At 42.1% G+C, this 15,854-nt stretch overlaps 1 protein-coding gene across 1 annotated transcript in view; it reads right to left on the bottom strand.

Annotated features, from left to right (window-relative positions):
• The window catches only part of LDAH (lipid droplet associated hydrolase), a 127,082-nt gene extending 112,785 nt beyond the window's left edge, over positions 1 to 14,297 (bottom strand). The window contains exon 1 of the mRNA XM_075049049.1: positions 14,171 to 14,297. Coding sequence (XP_074905150.1) covers positions 14,171 to 14,204 — 34 coding nt within the window. The 5' untranslated portion in view covers positions 14,205 to 14,297. The remainder of the gene's footprint in view (positions 1 to 14,170) is intronic.
• Positions 14,298 to 15,854: the final 1,557 nt, after the last annotated feature.

Raw genomic sequence — 15,854 nt, 5'->3', positions numbered from 1 at the left:
TTCAAAAGCCACTATTTCACGTGTAACTTATATAGCATCAATCCATCAGCACATGGAATTAGGATAAATAAACAAAGTGAGAATATGATCAAATAAGATGCAACAAAAAAAAAATATTACAATAAATCTGGATATTGTTGCATACCATCATGGTCTTTAAAACATCAAAAACATCTAGTTAAGAATAACATTAGGGCTTTCAAGTGTTTTTGCTTAGGGAAAAAGGACCATTCATTTTTGAGTACAAGGATCCAAATTCTATTTCCTAGTCAGTTTGTGGAGTTTTACACATGTAAACTGAAGCCTAAGATCTACAAAGTTTCCAGGACCATGGGGTGGGGGACACCACTTTCACAAATAGTCACTGGAAAATTCTCAGTGCTACACAACTTGAAAGGAACAGATCTGAATGAAACTGTAAGTAACGACACTTGACTATATTTAAAAAGTACACTTGTAGAAACAACATTTCCTTACTTCCCCCAGCTTTAATCTGAAGTTTTGAAAGGTTTAAGTTAAAAAACAGGCAATGCAAAAGAGACAGATAATGTTTTATTTTGAATTAACAAATACCACTTTCAAAAAATTGAGTAAAATACAAACAGAAAATGCTTCTGGAGGGAAGGGGGAAGTGTGTTTTAAAGCTTTCAATTACAGCACAATTCTCTAGATAAAACTTTTTTCCTGCCTCTCTACTTCTCCCCCCCCCCCAAAAAAAAAAACAGAAGTTCATTTAATGCCAAAGGAGACACCTTTACCACTTCATTATTCGCCATGTTATTGTCTTTAACTTACAATGACTGGAACATAAGTAATTGAGGCAAATTTTGTCAAACTGTAATAAGGTATATTTTTCAATGCATTATTCCTGCTTTCATATCTTTATTGTTCAAATGACAAAGAAACCCAGTTACATCAACAACCAAAGTAAACATTAAGCTTGTCATCCCTTTTCTGAGGTGTTTACAATCCAACAAGCAAAAGTAACAAGTCCTTACCCAAGAAAGTAGGTTTTATACAAAGTTTCTGATCATGAACCAATAAAATCAGTTGTAAAGTTTCATTTTGAATTGATTTCACTGAAAAACTCCCATAGACAATTCTTCATTCACAAATAGCATTTGCACCATAAGGTCATAAATTAAGCAATGAAAAAAGGTAGCTCAGCAATGCAATTTGGACTGGAGTGGTAGGCTTTTCAGGTTCACACAGACTCTTGTAGTAGCTTTGGTCCAGTTTTTAACTTATTTACTTCTAATTTCTAATATGCATAGCATTACAGTACCTGAAAGCAAGAATGCACACTAGAAAAGAAAAGGTTTTCTGAAAAACTGCCCATCTCAGACAACCCCAAAAGGTTTTCTAATACTAACTTGATGTAATATCTGAGGGATTTTTATTTATTTATTGTTGGGTTTTTAATTTGTAACTTTATGGCCTTTAGTAATAGAAACAGACGTAAAGAGAAAAACAGAGAAAAGACAGTGGATATACTCCCAGGATACTACTCAGACCTGTTTTAAGATGAAATCAGTAATACCCCAAAATACCTCTGGATCTCCCTCCCTCTTCATAAATGAAGCTTTGAAGAACAGTGTTTCCATTATAGGCATCTATCTTTGGCATGAATTGCCTGTGTTTCCCCTAGAAATACCTTAAGATGGCCTATCAATTTCCAAACACATTTAATGGGCAGCAGTCTCAAGAGATGAGAATCCCACCAGCTCAGTCAGCTAGTGGAGAGGGCACAGTTTGCACCGCAGCTCTAAGAAAGCTAAAGAGGAGACAGAACCACAAACTTCATTGGTGGGAGTTTCATGAGTCATCACAAAGGAAAGTAACAGAGCAAGAGGAGAGGCAACTATGTAGGAAATCAGGCCTTATTACATACCATGCAATACTTTGTTCCTTCTCTCCAACCCCTGCCCATAAACTCTAAAGATAAATGGAAAAACGTTACAAGAAGGGCAGCTTCTGTCAACGGTACTTAATCTAGTAACAAAACTTCTGCTAGAACACATAAACATGGGCTTTGAATTACAGGGTAGGGCTTTAGCACTAGATTAACACACCCTTAACGTAGGTGTCTACCTGAAAGCAAATTCCTATTACAGGATAGAAAGATCTGGGTGACAGTATATGAACTAATCAGTGAATAACCATGGGACCAGCCACTAGGTTTCTACCTCAGGCTGAGACAAATCATCCCCTAGTTAGGAAAGCCTATAATGAGAACTTAGACGCACACTTGCACTTACAAACCAACACGTATATTTAGGTGTCTTACTACTGATCTGGACTCCACCTACTATCATTGTTTCAGATAAGAATATCTGGAAACAGAGTTATCTACAAGGAGCAGATTACTTCTGCCATATGACTAAGTCTCTTCATATTTATCTTTGGTTCAACTGACTCCAAAGTAAAATGCTAATAGTAAAACTAAGTTTCCTTTGGACACGTTGTGCTTAATTATTTACGCAACTGTCCTGATAACATATTAACTGCTCCATCCTACACTATTACTTGGACTTGACATTTTATTTGAAAGATAACTTGGGAGTAGTAGCATTTGTGATCTGCATCCAAAATAGTGTTTAATGAAAGAATTGTCACAGACTCAGTCTAGCACCACAAAATGTAACCAGAGTAAATCGATTGAGATTTGCCTAGAAACTATCCAGTCACAGGACAGGACAAACAGGTTGGTGCACCTGATCTGAAGAATGACGCTGAAGTGAGAGATGCAATGGTAATCACAAGGGCAAAGATAAGTTTCATAAAACAGTGGTGGAACCAAAGTAAAGGAGAAGCAACCACTGAAGCAGATTTGACATATGAAATTCCACAAAGCCATAAGATAACATCCCATGGTGCCCATGGCCAGGGTTACTATGAGGCCACTTTCTATCCTTTTTGATATGCCACAATGACTGGGGGAGGTGCCTGAAAACTGCAAAAAGGCAACCACCATGCACGTGTTCCAGCTGGAGTGTGCATGGAGCTATAGGCAAGTCAGTCTCATCTCAGTTCTCAGAAAGCTGTCAAAGGAAATCCCCCCCAAAGTTGTACCCACGCACATGAAAGCAACTGGGAGAACACCCTGCATAGACTTGGCGAGGGCACATCATGCTCGAATAACCTCATTGCCTTCTATGATGAGATGAATGGCTCAGTGGATGAGTGGAGAACACTAGCTGCTGTTCAGCTTAACTTGAGCAAGGCTTTCTACAATGCCTCCCATAGTATTATTACAGCTAAACCAGTGAGATGTGGAGTAAGTGAACTGTAAGGTGCTCTTGGGGAAAAAAAGATGACAAAAAAAGAAAAAACAAAACAAACACAGGAAAAACCTACAACACAAAAAAACCCCATTAACTTACCAGCAACATCCTTCAAGGATCAATATTTGTCCCATACCGTTCCATGTCTTCATTAGATACCTGGACAATGGGACAGTATGCACTCTCAGCAGGTTTGTGCACAATACCAGATTGAGAGGGGAGGAAGACACACCAACTGAAACACTGTGGGGGAGGGCTGCTATCCAACTGGATCTTGACAGGCTGGAAAAACAGGAACCACATGAAATCCAAGGGCAAATGGAAAGTCCTGCACCTAGAGTTCAGTAATGCAGTGCAGCACCACAGGCTGGGGGCTCAAAGGCTAGGAAGTGGCTTTGCAAGACACTAGTGGATAACAAGTTGAAAATCAGTCAGTAGTGTGGCCTTACAACCATGAAGGCCAAATGTATACAAGGCTGCATTAGCAGGAGTAGCCAGCAAATTTTGGGACATGATTATCTTCCTCTGCTTGGCACTGGAGAGACTGCATCTGGAGTACTGCGTCCAGTTTTGGACTCCTCAGTACAAGCAAGACATCAATGCATTGTAGAGATTCAATTAGATGATATGGATGCTGAAGCATGTGATGTATGTCCAAAGGACAAGGACCAACAGTCAAAAGTCGCAACAAAGGAAATTCCAATGACAAAGAGGTTTCTCCACACTCACAATGAAGATTATTATATAATGGAAGAAGTTGCCCAGGGAGGCTGTGCAATCTCCAACCCCGGTGATATTCAATGCTTGACTGGACAACGCTTTCAGCAACCTGACCTACTTTGCCCTTCTTGAGAAAGGGCCTGGACTACAGCTTAGGGATGACCTATAGAAGTTGGATGTATGTAAATTCATGAGACTGGACTAGCTACAACTGTAAGTGCCAAAATAATTGGTTGATGCAACTGCAAGGCTGCTGCTTATCAAAGAATCATGGTAATTCACAGGAGCTCTTGATGGCTGGGGGTGGGGGGGAAGCCAGGAGAAAAAAAAAAATCTAAAATCATAGCCATTTTCAATCAATAAAGGTAAGGAGGAGCACCTAAGGCACTATAGGCTGATCTGGTGACCTGGCGCAGCTGAGTCCTCAGAAAAATCACAGGAGCATGTATTCTTCTAATAACATAAAGGAAAAGACATTAATCCAGAATAGGAAAACAATTTCCCAGTGGCAAATCATGCTCCAGCAATGCAATTGCCTTCAATGATAAAATACCTGGCTACAAGAATGAGAGGAAAGACATAGATGTAATGCACATTGCCTTATTAAGACTTTTGGCACCATCTCCCACTGCATTCTCCTTTCCAGGCTAAAGAAACACAGGCTGAATAAACTGACTCACATAGTTTGAAAACTAGCTGAACAAGCTTAAAAGATAGCGAACTACTGACTGTCAGCTGAATGTCAAACAAGTCAAGTAATCTTGGGGCAATACTGGAGCCTATAAGGCTCAGCATTTTCATCAGAAACCTGGATGATGAGACAAAAAATGCAAACAATGCTAAATCATCTGGGATAGTGGATACAGCCAGAGCAGAGCTTCAATTCAGAGGGTTGCTTCCTTCAGAACCTTAAGGACTGGGCCAACAAATCCCTTATCACGCTCAACAGTGGGAAGCACAAAGATCTGCACCTGAAGCAGAACACCATGCTTCAGAAGCAGCTCAGAGGTAATTGGCTGAGTAGCAGCCCTGCTGAAAAAGATGCCTGCCATGATGGATGCCAGACTGAAAGACAACGACGTGCACTCAACACAGTAAGACAAACCATGTATCAGACTCAAATCCAAGAAGCATGGTCAGCAGTTTGAGGGAAGTTACTCTTGCCTTCTATTCAACAGTCGTGAGGACATACCTGCAACACTGAGCCCAGTTTTGCTCACCCCACCAGGTCAAGATGGACGTAGGGAAACTTGGGAGGGTCAAGTAGATGACTACCCAGAGGGTAGCAGCCTAGAGCGCACGATCTCTAAAGAAAAGCTTTATGAACTGTGCTGTTTTAGTCTGCCAAAAGGATAAGCTGTCATTAAATAGCAACCTAGAGCTATGTGAAAAAGACTTGCAAAGATAGCATAGCCAAAGTTTTCTTTGCAATGGCAGATCATAAAACAAGAGGCAAGAGCCACAAGTTCTGTCTTGACAGTTTAAGACATTACAAAAAAATCCTTTGCTAGGAAGGCAAAGGAAGATTGCTAGGAAGGCAGTGGAACTTCTTTTGTTGGAGGTTTTTAAGACTCAGCTGGACAAAAAAATAATTATGGTCTGAACAGAAGGATGGACTAGATTTTCTCCAGAGTTTCCTATAAATGAACAGTTTACAATTCTTATGGCCCTAAAACACCAGAAAGAGACAAAGGGTGAGGTGCAACAAGGGCATCAGCCAATTTTTCTAGTATCTTAGCAAATGCAGAGGGCTTCATGAATACAGATGACAGTAACTACATCTATAGGTTAGAGAAAAGGAACCTAAACTAAATCAGCCCCCAAAAAACATAGGAAACTGAAGTAGATGTGTTCCATGGATTAGTGGTACCAGCTTAAATAAAAAAAGAAACACTGCCCTAATTGGTGAGCTTATGTGATTGAATTCAGTATCACAGTGCAAAAAAAAACCCTGGAAAAATTGAAAGGGAGATTCCTTCAGCTGCCTGCTATGCTAAGGCTCTAAAAATTCTGCAACATTATCCCCAGAAGCGAATCACCCAGACCTGACGTAAGCTCCTTGATTTGCGGACTGGAACTAACATGCTCATAGCCAAGAACTAGAAGCAGAAGGGACAGACTGACTGATCTAGTAGAAAACCTGCAAAGATGAAAAAGAGGAGGAGAGTGGAACACAGGATGCCTAGATCTCATCAACGATTTCTATGGACAAACTACAGACAAACAGTGGATGACAAACTTTCTACAGAAAAGCAGCAAGCGTAGACCAAAGACTTTACAAGCTGTTGTGACATCAGTCACAAATCTTGACCAATTCTGTATAAGAAAAGCAGCAGCAGCAGCCTGTACCACATAAAACTGAAACATTTCTTCTTTGTACTTTACAGTACAATTCTCTGTCAAAGTCGCATGATGGCAAGGACCTGCTAGTCCCTTTCACACTAGTTCTGAATTAGTGAATAAAACCAGTTAGGTGTTACTTGTAAAAACGAGCAAAGCTAACAAGCTAACACTACAGACACACCAAATGAAGCAATGTAGCTATATGAAATAACTCAATAAAACCCAAACATCTATACAGGCAGTTCAGAGCAGTAAGCTGTTTTTGTCTAAAACGAGTGAAGTAACTAGGCGACCTTATTTTCAGGGATCACTCCATGACCTAGCAATCTGATGCCTTCAATTTGTTTTGTTCCTATGTCATTCCCCCCATGCCCCACCCTCAAGCAGTAAAACAGCCAGGAGAATTTCACTGATGACTGTGCAAAAATATCTGTGAAATGCATGAAAATGGGGTACACCTTACTTGTGCTTAGAGCTGTAACTATAAAAAGCTGAAGTGCAGAATGAAAACTGGCATCAGTTTTCATTTCTGAACCTTGTACAGAGACACCATAAAGGGGACTGTGTAGAGACCTAAGTAGGGAGAAACCTGTTTTTAAGAAGTGGACCTCCAGTATCATCACAAAATTTGGATTTCATTACCGCTAATAAACTTGTAGCAATCACCAAGAAAGTATATACTGTCCTGGTGGAAGGGAAGCAGGGAAAATAACTTCTGGGTATCAATTTTATACCAGACTAGTGGTCCCTTGTCAGTGCCAAACATTATAAAGCCAGTTATTGAGAAAGACTTTCAGCAAAGCAGTGTAGGACTCACAAATCGAAAAAGTGTTAGCTTGGAAAGGTCCAGATTTTGCGAATTCAAATCAGGCATAGATGGATCCCCCACCAACCTTGTTCCGACAAGGTGCTTTGCTCTGGTACGAGCAATTTGAAAGCGTTTTGGGGGTAAGGAATCAAGAAATCAGAAAACATTTTCAGATCCCACAATAATACAGGTCTACACTGGTCTGGTGCAAAATTATTCAACAGAGAGGGTGGTGAAAACCCTGGGGAAATGGATTAGGAAGGCCCACCATAACTTTTAACCAATCTTTACATCTCACTGAGAGTTTTGGCTTTAAACAGTTCAGCATGTACTAATGACTACAACAAAAAAATGGAGCTCTTGTTAATCATCATAATAGAACTATTACAGCACTCTCGGTCTTGACTTCCACACTATTCTCAAGAAGATGAAACAGCAAATGAAAGACTTCCAAGGGAATGAGGCACAATGGCAACCTTTATGAAAGTAGTCACAAGCTTGAAAGCATCAACTATTGGTCTACAGCACTCAACACAGTCAGCAAGGGGATCTGACCTTTCATTGCAGTTCTGGCATGAAGACACTAAGTTTTATGTCTGGTCTCTTTTTCTCCTTTGGCAATCACAGACCTCAGTTTTTGTTTGTGCTGACACTCCTTTAACAAAGGTCTCAAAAACCCAGTTATGCTTGCCCAGTGCTCAAATAGCAGAGTCTATGTCCCTTGTTACTAGGTAGATCAAAAGGTCCTCCGTTTGCCATTGCAACTTTTAACACTCAGAAACATGTAGCACTGGAGTCATAGCAAGCATAAGCAAATCCTGAGAAGGATTTGGTGTGGCTGAGAGTCCCCTGAGGCTTCATACAATACCAGCAACTATAAATGTACCCAAAAGAAGAGAGACATGACATTCTAAAAGTGGAATATATTTTATCAAGCACATTTCAGCATACAGTGGAAGAAGTCCTACATATTATATCCTGTCAAACTATTTAATCATACCCAGGTGGTAACTTTCACTTCTTCAAAAGGGCTAAAGCATCACAAACTGTTTGTGAACTGTTCAGAGCTACCAGCATAAAAATGACCCCAAAACAGTGCACGTTTGTTTTGTTTCGGTTTTTCTTAAAGTAACTTCACAAGCATAATTAAGGCACGGAATCCCACAGATTACAAGAAAGCGGTAGCTATACTCCTAGCAACTCCCCGATTTCCCAGTTAATATGCAAGCCTGATCATAAAGCTAGTAACATTGATGACCTAAAGAGAAATGAGCAAGAAATTAATTGCTTAAAGAAACAAGTGCACTCAGAATAGTAACGATGGCTACATTTCCATGAAAACAAATAGGATGATTTGATTTGGTGTAATATGGGGTATTTTCCAGAACAGAAAATGGGATTATGAGAAACTTTTTGGTCCCAAAGGCAGAAAGAGCTGTTCATTTGCACAAAATACTGAGATCTACTGGACAAATGAAGTAACTTTCAAAGACAGCTTTTCCTCTACATACTGCATTGAAGTATTGGACCCAGAGGAAAATCTTGGGGAGTTTAAAACTGAAATCTCACAGAAGAATAAACAGAGGGTGGTGGGCATGAATAACAGGTAGGTATAATAAATATAATTTAAATATATGTTCTGAGATTAGACTGCAATGTTAGCAAAACCTCATTCAAGTAAAGATAGAATTTCTATGTGAGAGAATGTAAAAAGCTGCTGCTGAAGTACAATGTCTTCATGGTAAAGAAGGTTTCTAGGGAGAAAAATATGCCAGGTCTCCTCTGACCAGAAAATTACACAGAAACAGCAGACTCATGTCAAGAGAATCTTATAAATGAACTTTCCCAGCTGCCTGCAGGAAAACCAAGCAAAAAGCAAAAATTCTACATTAGAAAATGAAAGGGAAATAAATCACAGTTTGGAATGGACAGCATGAGAAAATTGTCACAAATACAGTAAAGTCTGCAAAGTACACAATTTGTTCAATTGTTTATTTGAATGTGGATTATGTTGAACATCAGTATTTTGGGAGCCACTGGGCAAAACTGAAATATAACACCATGATTACAGACTGGGTTAAAATCTTGCTGAAGTTAGAGGTGGGAATGTTATGCTTCATGAACGAGAACCCATCATGCTTATGTTTGGATACAGAGAAAAGAAACATTAGTGGCCTTCAAACTTCAGCACATATCACCACCCAAAACGAAGCACGTTCAAAATTGAACAGGTATGTGAATTATGTGGGAGAAGAGTTGGCACGGCCTTTCACAGGGTATTGCTTCAATAGGAGAGAGAGAAGTAGCAGAATATACTACAAAAAAGTGAAAGAACAGATAATCAATGACACATGCACAAGAAGAAACTGAAAATGGTATTAAGAGAAAACATGCACATGCAAATAGGTTTGCTTGAGGCCTAAGGGGTTTGGAAAAAATGCTTGCTCGCTAAACAAAGATGATGCTTCTTTGCCATTTGGTTCCTACTATCTCTAGGGAAAACAAGAACTTTGCACCTTTTCAAAAGAAAAAAAGTCAAAGAACTATTTGGCTCTGCAACAGTATGTTCTATACTCTTATTTTTTCTCCTACATAAAAAAACCAACCAAGTCCGACATTTCTGTTGCACAGCCATTCAAGTCACACAGGTAATCTGGACAACAGTTAATGAAACACAAAAATGCAAGAATTTAAAGTAACGGTAACCTATATATGCATTCAAACGACAGCAGCCAGAAGTTAAGTGTTTGAAGAAACTTCCATCTTTCAGCAGCAGTAATGACAGCCAAAAGCAGTAAAAATCAATTGCTATTTCATCTTTTGTTAAATAACTCCTTTTCCACCTCCTATCAGGATAAGATTCACTACTCAATGGAGAGCACTATTCTTTCTTTACTGTTGTTATGTAAGGCAAAGCTCAAAGACCATAATGAATACTAGCAAGAAGCAGATATCAAATAAAAAAAAAAATTTAAACCAATCCAATTAGCATCAAGCTGTCCTTCATTTGGCTTCCCCCATCCTTCGCCATGCTGTTCAGCATGAATCTCCCTATGGAACTATCCCTTATTTCTTTATGTCTCTTCCATATTTCCATGTTAGTTGTTCTTCCTTAGCCTAACATATGCTCTGAATTCAAAACACTTTTTTTCTTTTCTTCTCATTTTATTATTTCAACTTATATGTGTTCTTACATCAACTGTTTATCTCACCTTCAACTTAGCTCTCCAGCTACTGATGGTTTTCTTGCTTTCTAACAAGGACATAAAAGAATTAGTCAAAATACTGTCTACTTACAGTGGACCAACTTACTAGTCACAACAGAATTCTCCAGTAATCTCTTAACCTGTGTTTGCTGCTTACCACCTCCTTCTTACGGTTGCTGCAGAAGCTGTACATTCTTATACTCATTTACTAACCTAAACAGGCTAGAAAGGCACTGCAAGCAGAGACATGAAAACAAATAGGCTGTATGCAGCTCTGTGCAAATGACAAGGGAAATCAAACAGGAGAATCAATGAACAGGAGACATAAAGGAGAGACTACAAAGAATAATATCAGATAGCATTAGATCCCTTTCTGAGTCACTACAGTAATATAATTGTCTATACTACTAACATGAGGCCTGGAGTCCAAGTCCTTCCCAATAAGAAACAACGGTGATGTTCACCATTCTGCTGATCAGGTGGATGGGACGGGGAGTTGAACAGTCAGGCTGGAGAAAGTGGTGCATTAGCCAAAAAGTTTCTCCCAGAACCAGTGCTGCAGGAAGGCCTGCACATGCCAGTGCTCTGACATATAGGCCTACAGTTCTAGTAACAAGAGGATCCAAGTCAATTCACCATGCTGGAAACACTGCTAGCTTGTTCCTCAAATCGAGAGTATCCCTTGAAGTATCACTATTTTGCAAAGGGACCCAGCTCCTCCCATCAAAACAATCCTGCCAAACCCTGACAACACATAGCTAGGTACAAATACCTAAACAAAGCCTGTGTTCATCCCAGGTGCAAATAATAATCCAGTTATCACCTGATACCCATTTTAGTTAGTACTAACATTTAGTTAGTGCTACCATTTCTTTTGAGAGGTAAAATTTGGCGGGTCAGATTTCCACAAAAAGTTTGTATCAGTTACTTTTTTTTAAATGAGAAACTTGAGTAAAGGACATGTCTAAACAAAGGACAACGGGAACAGGATCTAAACAGAAGCAGGAGATGAGGCAGAAAAAGGAGAGAACCAAAAGAACAGCATGGTTACTGGCAGCATGAGGAAGAAGGGAGAATACTGAGGGAAAAAATCCTGCTATACTTGGAGTTGCAGCATCTCTGGTTAGACATCGTTCTGACACATCAGGACTACCTAACATATGGTAACAAGGCACTTACCACACAATGCACAGCTGCATTAGGTGGCTGTGCAATCCTAGCTAGGTAAATAAGCAGTTCTCTCATTCATTTTACTAGTCAACTATGTACTCAAGCTAGTATTTTGGTGTGAAATCCCAGATTTGTTTCAAGCTTAAGACTCTGTTAAGTTCAGACCTTTCATATTACACATTTGTTTCCTAATATGAATATTCTTTTATCAGAATGACTGACTTCCCCCAGTTAACCTGTTTACAAACCTTACTGGACATCTAAGTATTATAATTCAAAGTGTAGGCTGGAATCAAATTTAGTAAAGGACTTTACTGAAAATTCACAGTATTACACAGTGGTTTGTCAAGAGCAGAAAAAACATAGTTATACCACTGTTAAGAGCATGCCCCATTTAAATACCCAAGAACTACCTGTCCTTCATATCCTGCATGCATGTTGTCTGCACAAATGCATGCACAACACCACTGAAGCTTAAACACTGAAATTCTGCTCCAAATACTTGGTAAATATAACCTAGACATTATTCAAAATGAGGGCCACCCCTTTCTGCAGACAAGGTGCCCACATGATAATAAATCACACTAATAGAAAAAATGTAATTTAAAGGAAATCAAAGCTATCAATATGAAAAACCCCAGTAAGATCAGTGCTATTAGGAAGCTTTAGAGTAAATCTTGTCAAATTTACTGTTAAGTTCTTTGGCTTGGCAGTCATACTGGAAATTTTGTTTTACCATTACCCTTATACAATTTATTGTAATTGCCTTTGTGAATCACACAAAGCAGATAAATAGGTAATAACCCATCAGTGTTCTCTTCTAATTTAAAAAGGAGGAAATATCAAACAGAAGTAGCAGAAAGCGTGTTCAAAACCAAGAGGTGCCTCCTGAGTTAGTGGGTATTTGACCCACAGAACCACTTGAGGCTGGATATTGAGAGCACTAGAGCTCCACATGGGTTGAAGGCAAGGATTAGTTGGTAGAGAAGAAATCCACTGCGGAACTTCAAGTCTTCAGTACATCTGTTCCAGAAAGTTCCTGGGCTGCACTTTGTTGCAGGCTGAGTTGATACTTACTGAGTTGGACAAGGTAAAAGAAGAAATCATACGTGTTTGCCTTTTTCACAAGCATCTGCTTAGGGTACCGTCAAAGATTCTTGAAAAATCACTGACTTCAATTGCTTGTATACAATCCTTGCAGTAATTTCATGACAGGAAATATTAAATGCTAGTTCTGTAAATGTGACCACTTCCCTCACTGACATCATAAGAAAGCGCCACAAGAAAATAGGGAACTGCAATAATCCTGATTAATAATTGAAGGCTTCTAGTCTCTGAGACACACAGAATACAAATTCATATCCTGATTCTGCAACAGGTCCATGCGGATGTACTCTTAGAACTTAACTGGACATCATAAAAGTCCCAGAGGGCCAGGAGTATATTATACCTTAAAAAAATAAGGGTCTGCATCATTCAAGTCTTCTGATGATAAGGCTTTAATATTATACTTAAATTGCAAGAAAAGAAGCCATTTCATCATTTTTGCAAACACAACAAAAAAGTTACCAGTGAGAAAGCCCTCGACAACTGTCATACCTCAACAGTGCTTCATCATTATCTTAATTTCTCTAACCGTACATTTCCATGCCAGCATTTACACCGCTTCCTGAACTCGCTGCTCACCTCCTGTCTGGAGCAGGCATTTCTTCTCCTTTGTAGCAGCTACCTTCAAGCCTGTATTTACTAACAATGACGATGCTCTGGGACCAGCACTAAGAACAAAGCTGACAGACAGAGGGTTCCTGAAGGAGGGTGTGTACACCCACTAGACTCTCTGCTTTTCCAAACCAATTATTTCTTCTATTAAAAGACACGTCTTTCCACTTAAAAATCTCATCTCACTTTTAATTTCTAAGAATTTATGATCTGATTTTCCTCACTTACAGGCCCTTCAGGCCACAGACTTTTTCTTCCTACCCGTTTTATAACTTGCCGCTTAGGTAACAAGCGTCAGTCAGCTCCAAGAGATGCTTCACAGGAGCAAGTACTGACATATAGGAAAAACCACCGCAAGTAGCATCCCCGCAGTTATTTTCTGGAAAAGGAGACACTGCTTAGGACTTATTTCTTGAAGTCTCCTCCCCATCCAAGGAAAGAAGAACCAAGGGAGCGCCTACAAAGCATCTCTCGCTGCATGCGATGTGCTACTCCATCCTGAACCTTACGCCTCGAAATCACCAGCGTCATTTAGCGGAGCACGGTTCTATGAACCGGACTTCTGCACGGCCATTACAAGAGGGCTCGGGGACACTTCAGTGCTCACCCAGGCACCGCCTCACTCCCGCCGCCGGGTCACCGCCCGCCGCACCACACACCAGCGTTCGCTGTCTGGCAACCGGCTCGGCGAGGCCCTCGGCGCAGGGCCGCTCGCTGCGCGACTCTCGGACCCGACACCGCCCGCCGGGCCAGGGGAGGGAAGGGAGGGAAGGGATGGAAGGAAGGGCCCGGCCGGCCCCGCCGCCCCGGCCCACCGCCCGCCCTCGGCGGGGGCGCAGCCCCTCCGCGCTGCCCCCGCCCCACACGGCGCCCCGAGGCGGCGGGCCGCGGAGAGACCGCCGCGCCGCTGAGGCACGTACCTTCCCCCTTCGCAGGCTCCCCGATACCCAGCATAGCGGCGGCGGACGGCGAGGCAGCGGCCGGCGCCCGCGACGTCTGCCGAAACCGGGCGGAAGCAGCCGGCGAGGCCGCGCAGGGAGGGAGGGGGCGGGCGCGGCGGGGCCGCTCCTTCCGCCTGGGCCGCGCGGGGTGGGCTGAGGGCAGCGCGGCGCCGCCTCCCGCTCCGTGAGGGCGGCGGCCCTGCGAGCCCCCTGAGGGAAGAGGGCGGCCCCTGACGAGGCAGCCGTCCTGAGCAGCGCCTCCCCTGCCTGGCGGCGTGGCCCCTGCGGCGAGAGGGCGGCTTGTGCCGCCGGAGCGGCGGGCGGTGGGCGGCGGGGCCGCCCCAGCCCCAGGCGAGGCGCCGGGCGAGGGCCAGCGTCTGTCTGCCGCTGGGAAAAGGCGGGAGCAAGAGCTCAGTTCCCCCGAGACGCGCGTCTCGGGGGTTTCCCTCAGGTTCTGTCACTCGCGCTTGCCCGAACCTCACGGTTTCTTTGGGAATTCTGGCCAAGGGAGAAATAAAAAACAGGTAGTTTTGAAAGAGGAAGATGAGCTGGGGTGCTTAGAAAAAGGCAGGGAAAGGGGTAGCAGAAGCACAGGCTCGTCCTCCAACATGGTTGAAGTTGCATCTAAATGAGGAAACGACCTGGGCACCTGGAGCGTTACACCACAGTACAGCAGGCCCCCCAGAAAAAAGATTTTGGGGACCGACTTGCAAAAGACTTAAAAAGTAGCAGTAAATCCTTTCTCGGCCCACCGGGGTCCTACCACAGAGTCTGCATGTCCGCTAAATAAGGTGTGAAAGGAGCTCAGGGAAGATAAGGCTGTAACAAAAAAACTAAACCCCATGCTTGTCAAAGAGGACCTTTGGGAGGTTTTCATGCTGAAGTGCTGCCTTTTTAGAGAAAAGTGTTGGAGGAGCAGTTTCCCGTTGGAAGTCATGGTAGAAGGTAGAAAGAAAATAAATTGAATAATAGGAAATTGGCAAGGTCGGATGATGTTTATCCAGGACTTACAGAGGGATTTGGGCATGAAACAGTGGGACAGCTGACCGTGCCGTGTAACCACATGCTACAGACGGCATTGGAGGACCAGGGACTGCTGCCTGTAGCCGAAACCTGAAAGGCTCCAAGAGGAGCCCCTTAGGTCCATGCGCATGTTGATCAAATCAGTGGGAAGAATAACAAAGACAAGTGAGTGGAACAGGAATAAATACGATGCACTGGAGAACCATCAGCATCGTTTTCTATGGAGGGACGTCGTGCCTCGGAAATCTGTTGGACTCTTTGGAGGAGTCGAGTGACCACACCTGGCCAAGGCAAGCTGGGTCCATGAACTTGGATTTCCAAAAGGCATTTGGGCAAGAGCTTTTGTCAAAAGTTCTTAGAAGACTCAGCGGTCATGAGATAAAGGTTACAGCCTTCAGATGGACGGATACCCAGTGAGAAGATAGTAAAGAAAAGGTAGGAATCAATTACCATCTTTTTCAATGGATTGGTGTAACAGGTAGGGTTGTACAGGAATTTGCGTGAAGATCAGTACAGTTCAACATACTCGTAAATAGTCTGGAAAAGGGGTCAGATAGCAGAGTAGTAAAATCTGTTGTTCAGTATATTGTTGTACTCAGTAAAAATCATTGTCAGGTTGCAGAAGGACCTTTGAAGTCCT

The sequence above is a fragment of the Buteo buteo genome, chromosome 17 (genome assembly GCF_964188355.1).
Source record: "Buteo buteo chromosome 17, bButBut1.hap1.1, whole genome shotgun sequence".
NCBI classification, from domain to species: domain Eukaryota; kingdom Metazoa; phylum Chordata; class Aves; order Accipitriformes; family Accipitridae; genus Buteo; species Buteo buteo.
The sequence above is the reverse complement of the archived record's forward strand: the minus strand, read 5'-3'. Positions and strand labels throughout refer to the sequence as shown.